Source organism: Otolemur garnettii, unplaced genomic scaffold, assembly GCF_000181295.1.
Source record: "Otolemur garnettii isolate 467f Iridium unplaced genomic scaffold, OtoGar3 scaffold00021, whole genome shotgun sequence".
Taxonomy (NCBI): Eukaryota; Metazoa; Chordata; class Mammalia; order Primates; family Galagidae; genus Otolemur; species Otolemur garnettii.
In genome coordinates this window covers 16,565,760-16,575,505 of record NW_003852416.1, presented here as the reverse complement: position 1 = coordinate 16,575,505, position 9,746 = coordinate 16,565,760, and the positions used below count along the sequence as shown (strand labels likewise).

The 9,746-nt window shown below is 37.6% G+C and overlaps 1 protein-coding gene across 2 annotated transcripts in view; it reads left to right on the top strand.

Annotated features, from left to right (window-relative positions):
• The window catches only part of SLK (STE20 like kinase), a 65,761-nt gene that overhangs the window by 29,059 nt on the left and 26,956 nt on the right, over positions 1-9,746 (top strand). For both annotated transcript variants that reach the window (XM_003787192.3, XM_003787193.3), the window contains exons 5-7: positions 6,419-6,491; positions 6,764-6,958; positions 7,851-7,932. In XM_003787192.3, coding sequence (XP_003787240.1) covers positions 6,419-6,491; positions 6,764-6,958; positions 7,851-7,932 — 350 coding nt within the window. The remainder of the gene's footprint in view (positions 1-6,418; positions 6,492-6,763; positions 6,959-7,850; positions 7,933-9,746) is intronic.

The window sequence follows — 9,746 nt, the reverse complement described above, 5'->3', positions numbered from 1 at the left end:
ATCATATCATCAGCAAAAAGGGAGAGTTTGACCTCCTCTGCTCCCATTTGGATGCCCTTTATTTCCTTGTCTTGCCTAATTGTATTGTCTAGAACTTCCAGCACTATGTTGAATAGTAATAGTGACAGACGACAACCTTGTCTGGTTCCAGTTCTAAGAGGAAAAGCTTTCAGTTTTACTCCGTTCAGTAAAATATTAGCTGTGGGTTTGTCTTAGTTAGCTTCGATCAGTTTAAGAAATGTGCCACCTGTGCCTATACTCTTCAGTGTGCTAATTAGAAAAGGATGCTGGATTTTATTGAGTGCTTTTTCTGCATCTATTGAGAGGATCATATGGTCTTTGTTTTTGCTTCTGTTGATCTAGTGGATAATGTTTATGGACTTGTGAATGTTAAACCAGCCTTGCATTCCTGGGATGAAACCTGCTTGATCATGATGTATGACTTCTTTGATGATAAGCTGTAATCTATTGGCTAGGATTTTGTTGAGAATTTTTGCATCTATATTCATTGGTGAAATTGGTCTGAAATTCTCCTTTTTAGTTGGGTCTTTTCCTGGTTTTGGTATCAGGGCGATGTTTGCTTTGTAGAACGTGTTGGGGAAGATTCCTTCCTCCTCAATCTTTTGGAATAATTTCTTCAGTAATGGGAATAAGCCAGTCTTTGAAGGTTTTATAGAATTTGGTGTAAAGCCATCCAGGCCAGGGCATTTTTTTGTTGGGAGGTTTTTTTATTGTTTCTTTGATCTCAGTGCTTGAAATTGGTCTGTTCGGGAGCTCTGTTTCTTCCTGGCTAAGTCTAGGGAGAGGGTGTGATTCCAAATATTGTTCCATTTCCTTCACATTGTCAAATTTCTGGGCATAGAATTTCTGGTAGTATTCAGAGATGGTCTCGTGTATCTATGTGGCATCAGTTATTTCCCCTTTATCCTTTCTGATTGAGGTTACTAGAGATTTTACTTTTCTATTTCTAGTTGGTCTGACCAAAGGTTTATCTATTTTATTTTTTCAAAAAAACAGTTCCTTGTTTCATTAATTTTCTGAATGAAATTGTTTTCAATGTCATTGATCTCTGATTTAATTTTGGAATTTCTTTTCTTCTGCTGGGTTCAGGCTTAGATTGTTCTTCTTTTTCCAGTTCCATAAGATGGCTTGTGAGTTTGTTGATGCTCTCTCTGTTTTTTGAATATAGGCATCTAAAGTGTTAAATTTTCCTCTCAGAACTGCTTTTGCAGTATCCCACAGGTTGTGGTAGCTTGTGTCTTCATTGTTGTTTTGCTTAAGGAAGTTAATGATTTCCTCTTTTATTTCTTCCTGCACCCAACTGTCATCCAACAGAAGGTTGTTTAATTTTCATTCCTTTGTATGGGGTTGAATGTTTTTGTTCGAATTGAGTTCCACCTTTAGTGCCTTGTGGTCTGAGAAGATACAAGGTAAAATTTCAATTCTTTTGATTCTGTTGAGGTTTGTTTTATGTCCTAGGATATGATCAATTTTGGAGAATGTTCCATGGGGCAATGAGAAGAATGTATGTTCTTTATCTTTGGGATGGAGTGTTCTATATGCGTCTATCAAGCACAGTTGTTCTAGGGACTGAAATGAGTCCCTTATATCTTTATTTAATTTCTGTTTAGAGGATTTGTCCAACTCTGTAATAGGAGTGTTAAAGTCCCCTGTTATATGGTGTTTTAGGATATCATATTCCTCAGACTGAGTAAGATACATTTCAAGAATCTGGGAGCATTTAATTTGGGTGCATAAATATTTAGAATTGAAACGTTGCCTTGTTGTATTTTTCCCTTCACCCGTATGAAGTGACCATCTTTGTCCTTTTTGACTTTAGTTTCTTTAAATCCACATGTATCTCAAAATAAGATTGTAACCCCTCTCTTCTTCTGAATTCGATTTGTGTGAAAAATTGTCTTCCAACCCTTAACTCTGAGTTTTAATTTGTTTTTTGAGGCTAGGTATGTTTCCTGCAGACAGCAAATGGATGGCTTGTGTTTTTAATCCAATCAGCCAAATCTGTGCCTCTTCAGTGGGGAATTCAAGCCATTAATATTTATTGAGATAATTGATAAGTGTGATAGTGTTCTATTCATCTTATTTTGTGAGAGTCCATTGCTTAGTTTTATCTTTTGCATCTTTGTGGAAGTTAGGGTCTGTCTTTTAATTTCTGAGTTCTTACTTTGCTGTTGATCCTTTGTGATGGTCAGTGTGTAGAACAGGTTGAAGTATTTCCTATAGAGCTGATTTTGTTGTGGCGAATTTCTACAGTGTTTGCATATCAGTAAATGATTTGATTTCTCTGTCAGTTTTAAAGCTTAGCTTAGCATTATATAGAATTCTGGGCTGGAAATTGTTCTATGTAAGTAGATTAAAGGTAGATGACCATTGTCTTCTGGCTTGAAAGGTTTCATTAGAGAACTCTGCAGTCACCCTGATGGATTTGCCCCAGTAGGTCAACTGGCGCTTACTCCTGGCAGTTTGAAGAATCTTTTCTTTTGTCTTGACTTTGGACAGGTTCATCACAACGTGTCTTGGAGAAGCTCTGTTATGAGGCGACTTCAGGTCTGATATCCCTCTGTAAGGAGTGTGTCAGTATCTTTGGTGATACAGGGAAATTTTCATTTATACTATTCTGTTATATGGCTTCCATTCCTCTGGGGCATTTTTCTTCCTCTTCTGGGATACCTATAACTTGTATGTTTGAATGCTTCATAAAGTCCTATAATTATGTCAGTGAACATTCTGCTTTCTCTGCCTTTTTAACTATTTGAGTTATCTCAAGAGCTTTGTCGTCCACCTCTGAGATTCTTTCTTCTGCATGGTCTAATCTGTTGTTGATACTTTCTATTGCATCTTTAAGTTCCCTAATTGACTGCTTCAGTTCCTTCAGCTCTGCTATATCCTTTATGTATTCTTCATATTGTTCATCTCTTATTTGATTGTTTTTGGATTTCCTTTTTGTTATTTTCTACTTTAGCAGCAGTTTCCTTCATTGTTTTCATCATCTGTATTCTAAATTCCCTTTCTGTCATTCCTAACATTTTTTTATAGGTGGAATCCTCTGTAGTAGCTACCTCATGGTCTCTTGGAGGGGTTGCTGTGGACTGGTTTTTCAGGCTGCCAGGATTTTTCTGCTGATTCTTCCTCATGCGTGTTTTCTTTTATCTGTTTCCTTGCCCTAATTTTCCTTTCACTTTCTCTTGCTCTTTAAGTTACCATGCCTCTTGCCCAGCATTTCAGTATGTCCTTTTGGTACAGGACCAGAAGGATGAGAGGACTGAAGAGTAAGAAGGGAAAAAAGATTTAAAAAAAGAGAGAAAGAAAGGAGAGGGGGTAAGTAAAAGGTAATATTGACAAAAAGAAGAGGGAGACAGGGCAATATAAGTGTACAGTAGGGCACTTTGACCCAACCTTAAAACCCCCCAACCTCTGGGTATGCCAGGTTGTGTAGTTCCCTTGAGGTCAGCAGCTCTTTGCTAGCCTGTTCGGACACAGTACCCAGACCTCCACCAAGTAGAGAGGGAATCCTATAAATCAGTTTCTCTCGACCAAGGTTTTGATGAGTCCTTTTGGTGCAGGACCAGAAGGATGAGAAGAATGAAGAACAAGAAGGGAAAAAAGAAAAGAAAGGAAAAAAGAGAAAGGAGAGGGGATGGGTAAAAGGGAATATTGACAAAAAGTAGAGAAGCACGGAAAGAAGGAGATGGGAGCAATATGGGTGTATGGTAGGGTACTTTGACCCAACCTTAAAACCCCCAACCTCTGGGGGTGCCGAGTTGGGTGGTTCCCTTGAGGTCAGCAGCTCTTTGCTAGCCTGTTTGGATACAGTACCCCACCTCCACCAAGTAGAGAGAAAAGACAAAAATGCTATAAATCAAACCAAAACAAGCAAACAGAAAACTTTACAGGATAAAATTGGGGGGAAGACCAAATAATAGGGGTAGAAACATAAGCAAAAATGGAGTTTTAATTGTTAAAGAAGGTAACATTGGAAAATTATATTTAAACTAGAAAAATAAAAGAAAGAAAAAAATCTAGAGCGAAAATGTTGAAATTAAAAAAACAAAAACAAAACACAGCAGTATATATGTCTTTCTGGATATTATCTGGGCAACAGGACCTATTCTAGGGTATGAGATGTTAATCACAATGCTGATACAGCTATACGAAATAGAGATTGGAGGCCTCTGCTGATTTCTCAAACCGTGCAGGGTGGAGAGCCTAAATCTCTCCTTGGCCCACTTAAAAGGCACTTTAAACTGATAATCTTGGCTAAGCAGAAGCTTTTCCAGGAAAGTACTTGTTGCTGGGATCACTCATGAAGTGGCTGTCCATTTACCCAGTGTGCCAAAACCAGTCTAACTCTATGCCCCTGAGGGCCAAGGCTGTAAGGTATCTCAGTCTTGCCTTTAGGTTGCTCAGTCACTAGAATACTCACCCAAGGTCTCCCACTGGATCCTCTTGCTCTGTGACTCTAAGGGTAGAACTTGCCCAGGGCAGTTCTCCCACAGTGGCTCCTCTGCTTGGCCCACAGCTAAACACTGTTAGCTCTGTCCCACTCAGCATCTCAGTTTGGGACCCTAGACAACGCTTAAAGTCCTCTGCACTCTCGCCCAGGTTCTCCCAAGGTAGTTTAACTGAGTGCTAAGTCCAAAAAAACCAGAACAGCTCACAGGTAAGTCCTTTCGAGTTTGTAATCACACTGCTGTTGTACTTAGAGCTGCTGGTGGGATTAGAAAGAATGAAGGTGTGCAACCACTTGCCAGTTCTCCACTGCTTTTGTCTTCCTCATGGGGTCCAGAAGTCTCTTGCTGACTCCCTGTGTCCCCAAAGGCATGTATCTGAGCAGATCCCACCAGCCATAGATGCCTGGAGTCTGCTCTCCCCAGTCTCACCTTTCTCAGTTGCAAGGAAGCTATTACTGGGCCGTCATCTTGCTCCTCCCCTCTGATTTTACATTCTTACCAGCAAGGCACCAAGGGCTCCAATTTCTCCACATCCTTGTCAACACTTGTTATTTTTTAGTTTTATCAATAATAGCCATTCTGTTTGGTGTGAAGGGCAATGGGTATGAATTTGTTGTTGGTTCTTGCATTCTTCCTAGTTTAGTCTTTGTTACTAAGGTAATTTTTTTTTTTTTTTGGCCGGGGCTGGGTTTGAACCTGCCACCTTTGACATATGGGCCTGGCGCCCTACTCCTTTGAGCCACAGGAGCCTCCCCTAAAGTAATTTTTTTCTTTAATTTTTTTAAGTTCTATCACCTCTCTGAATTTTTCTAATTCTGACTTACGTTGCTCTTTTATATCGTTCATCATTTTTTAAAATCCTATAACTCATTTTGAAATAGGATGTTATAGTTTTGATCCATTTGGGGGGCATATTTTTCTGTAAATATATTAAAATCTTATTCAAATATAGGGACATACTTTTGTATAAAACAATATATATCTTTTAAAAATAAATATATTATTGAAGACTTAGGAATTCCAAAATAATATTGAGTAATTGTAATTTCTGTTTTAATTCACAAATACTTACAGAGAACCTTTTATTTCTGCAACACAGATGTATTGAACTATATCCCATTCTCAAGAACCATAAAGTAGACACAAATAATTAAGGCAGAATTTGATGAGTTTTAAGAGTTGCAGAACAAAATATCACAAAAGTTAGAATTGTGAATAAGACATACTTGTATAATAGTAGCTACCATGTATGGAGTGTATACTGTGTGGTAGGCATGAGTATTAAATATTGGATTTTAGTATTTGTTCAATTTTGACAACTGAAGCATCAAATGTGACACTTAAAAATTTACATATGCTGATATGGTGTGATGTACATTATGTAGCAGTGGCAATTTTATGTTGCTATTAATGTTGTTTGCATGTCGAGCTGAAAATATGGATTAACAACTGATAAAACTCTAAAGTCATTCTTCATAATTTATATCAGAAATCATAAGGTTTCCAGCTTTTTCTTTGTAATATGATTTTATGAGGAAGTTAGCAAGACATATACTGGCACAAGGCTGTTTTGGTGTAATTTCTTTTTTCACATTATAGAAGAAATGTTTGTTAATTTAATTGTAAACACATAGCATTAGTTGGCATTTGTTTTGAAGTGGGTAGACTGGTCCATTTTAAAGTTACTATTTTTTGTTTCCAATTCTGAAGAATTTGAACAGCTAAAAATGTATAAGGATGGTGGTATTAAGCATATTAATCATGGGGAGGTGATAGATGGTGGTCAAGATTAGGATGGTAGACAAATCATATTTCTCTTTCTGTTTTACTTATCTTTTAATAAGAGTGGCCTTATTAAAGACCTGAAATGTTTTTTCATCTATTGAATATAATGAAAAATGCATAAAAGCTATCATTAATGCTTTTATATGATTATTTATTTCAAGCGGATTTTGGAGTATCAGCTAAGAACACAAGGACAATTCAAAGAAGAGATTCATTTATTGGCACACCATATTGGTATGTATTTGGTTTTATGAATTTATAGTATTATGTTAGCAATGGGGTGGAGAACTGGTGGTTTTCTGGATCCTTGAGTGTGGCCTTTTGATTGAATCCAAACTTTACAGAACAAATCTTTTTAATAAAGAGATTTCTTCTTTGAAGTTTAAATTTGATCGAGGGGCTACACTTCAGGATCTGAAAGGCCACATGTGTCCACCCACCACCCCTGGCTTATGATCACTGTTCTTAAGTTAAACATCTTAACTTTTAATTCTCTGTCTTTATAGGATGGCTCCTGAAGTAGTTATGTGTGAAACATCTAAGGACAGACCTTATGACTACAAAGCTGATGTTTGGTCCCTGGGTATCACTTTAATAGAAATGGCTGAGATAGAACCACCTCATCATGAATTAAATCCAATGAGAGTCCTTCTAAAAATAGCAAAATCTGAGCCCCCTACGTTAGCACAGCCATCAAAATGGTAAAATATTCTGAACAAAGCTTATTATCAAGTTTAATGTTTTAGTCTCATAATTTTCTGAGGATATTTACACTTGGGTACATGGTACAAAGACTATATGAGTTACATACTACATACACTCTGTGAAGCCGAGGCGGGAGTCAGGAGTTCAAGACCAGCCTGAACAAGACTGAGACCCCGCTTCTACTAAAAAAAAATAGAAAATTTAGCTGGGCAGACAACTGTAGTCCCAGCTACTCAGGAGGCAAAGGCAAGAGGATCACTTGAGCCTGAGAGTTTGAGGTTAATGTGAGTTACGGAGAAGCCACAGCACTTTACCCAGGGCTATAGAGTGAGACCCTGCCTTAAAAAATAAAAACAAAATGAAAAGACTATATGAAGTACAAAACTAATTTTTGATATATTCTTCTTAAGGACCATAAAAACTCTTTAACTTTTCCTATATACCTGAAAATGCGAATGATTTGAGTTCTATAGTAAAAGAGGTATTTTCTATGAACTAGGCTGATGCTAAGGCCCTCTAGCCTGGGCAACAGAGTAAGACACTATTTCAAAAAAGCAAAAAAGTATTTTCTTTGCTATGAGAAAGTGAGATATATACACATACATAAATGAGCTATATTTGTGGAATTTATTAGAAGAATTTTTGTGATTTTCGGCATACTCGTGAATATGTGGCTATTATCTCCATGACTATATACCTACTTGAATATTTATCTAACATGTATTTACAGATGAATAAGTTTTATAAAATCTTCCTAATCTCATTAGCTAGTTTTATTAATACTGATACATATATAATGAGACTTCAGTGTAATTTATTAAGGTGTTTTGTTTGATTTGATTAATAAGAAAGTAAAATAGAATGTCATTATTAAAATTTTTTTTGAAGGTCTTCAAATTTTAAGGACTTTCTAAAGAAATGTTTGGAAAAGAATGTGGATGCCAGGTGGAACACATCTCAGCTACTTCAGGTAGGATATTACTGGGATGAGAAAAGCAAAACATGTAATTATTTTAACATCTCTTTAAGAAGAATACAGTTTCATGGGGACGCTGTCTAGAGGCACTCAGAATGGTGCAGTGTTTGACATAATGTCTTAGGCTTTCCTACAATATAGCCCCTAACAAAACCAGGCTGTCCTGAACCCCTGGTAATAGAATTGTTTACCTTTATACCAAGAAGGTTGGGAAAGCGCCAAAATCTGCATATGGCCTGTGCCCAGGCAGACTTGGAGGGGTTCACACTATGAGACCTGAAGTTCTTATGAGGTTGTCTAAAACAAAAAAAAAACATGTCAGCAGGGCCTGTGGTGGTTCGTTGTATTCTAAATGTGTTCGTGATAGGATCAAGTGTGCTTTCCTTATTGAGGAGCAGAAAATCATTGTGAAAGTGTTGAAATAAGAAAATGAAGCTTTTTTGAGTAATAAAGATTAAAAGCCTTAAAAAAAAAAAGAAGAAGAAGAAGAAGAAGAGGCGATGCCTGTGGCTCAAGGGAGTGGGGTGCTGCCCCCCATATGCCGAAGGTGGCAGGTTCAAACCGAGGCCTGGCCAAAAAAAAAGAAGAAGAAGAATACAATTTCAGATTAATTCAATGTGCTCTCTTTCCACTTGAGTTTTCTTTGGAAAATCAAAATGATGGTGGTTAATGTTTGCTTTACAGACCTAAGTTCTGCTATTAATAATAGGCATCCAGCTTAAAAGTCATTCTTCCTACAAGTTTTTGATTTAATTTAATTGTTCTTTTCATTTTGTTAGTTATTTCCATTATGTTTCTCCAGTTCTAGAAAGTAAGCACCTTCAGTGCAGGGGCCATAGCTAATTAATTATTTTTATTTTACAATGAGGGTGAATGTTCAGTAAATACTGTTGACTTTTAAAAAATGATATTAAGGCTGGGCACAGTGGCTCATGCCTATAATCCTAGCATTGTGGGAGGCCAAGGTGGGTGTATTGCTTGAGCTCACACGTTCGGGACCAGCCTGAGCAAAAGTGAGACCCCCATTTTTACTAAACATAGAAAAACTGAGGCAGGATCACTTAGCCTAAGAGTTAGAGATTGCTGTGATTTATGATGCCACAGCATTCTATCCAGGGTGACAGCTTGAGACTCTATCTCAAAAAAATAAAATGATATTAAAGTTATTGGATAAATTTATTTTTGGTTTATAACAGGACTTTTGTTGCATATATTAAGTAACAATTTGTCAAATAATATTATAGACAGGCTCGGCGCCTGTGGCACAAGTGGCTAAGGCGCCAGTCATGTACACCCAGGAGGTGGCGGGTTCAAATCCAGCCCGGGCCCGCCAAACAACAATGACGGCTGCAATCAAAAAATAGCCAGGTGTTGAGGCGGGCGCCTGTGGTCCCAGCTACTTGGGAGGCGGAGGCAGGAGAATCGCTTGAGCCCAGGAGTTGGAGGTTGCTGTGAGCTGAGATGCCACGGCACTCTACCCAGGGTGACAGCTTGACGCTCCTGTTCAAAAAAAAAAAAAGTAATAATAATAATATTATAGACAGACAAATAGAATGACAGCTCTGGAGGCAATTAGTATTAGGTTGAGATACTGTATAACTTCTGTGTTATATTGTTTTAGGTTGACCTGTTTATCTGAGGAGAAAAAGCAGGAAAAATTGCCTCATTGTATGCAACAAGTTTAATCCCCAGACCATACTTTCTAATTATTTATTTGTTTGCCAGGCTGGAGTGCAGTGGCATTGTCATAATTCACTACAAGCTCAAAATTCCTAAGCTAAAATGATCCTTCAGCCTCAGCTTCTGCA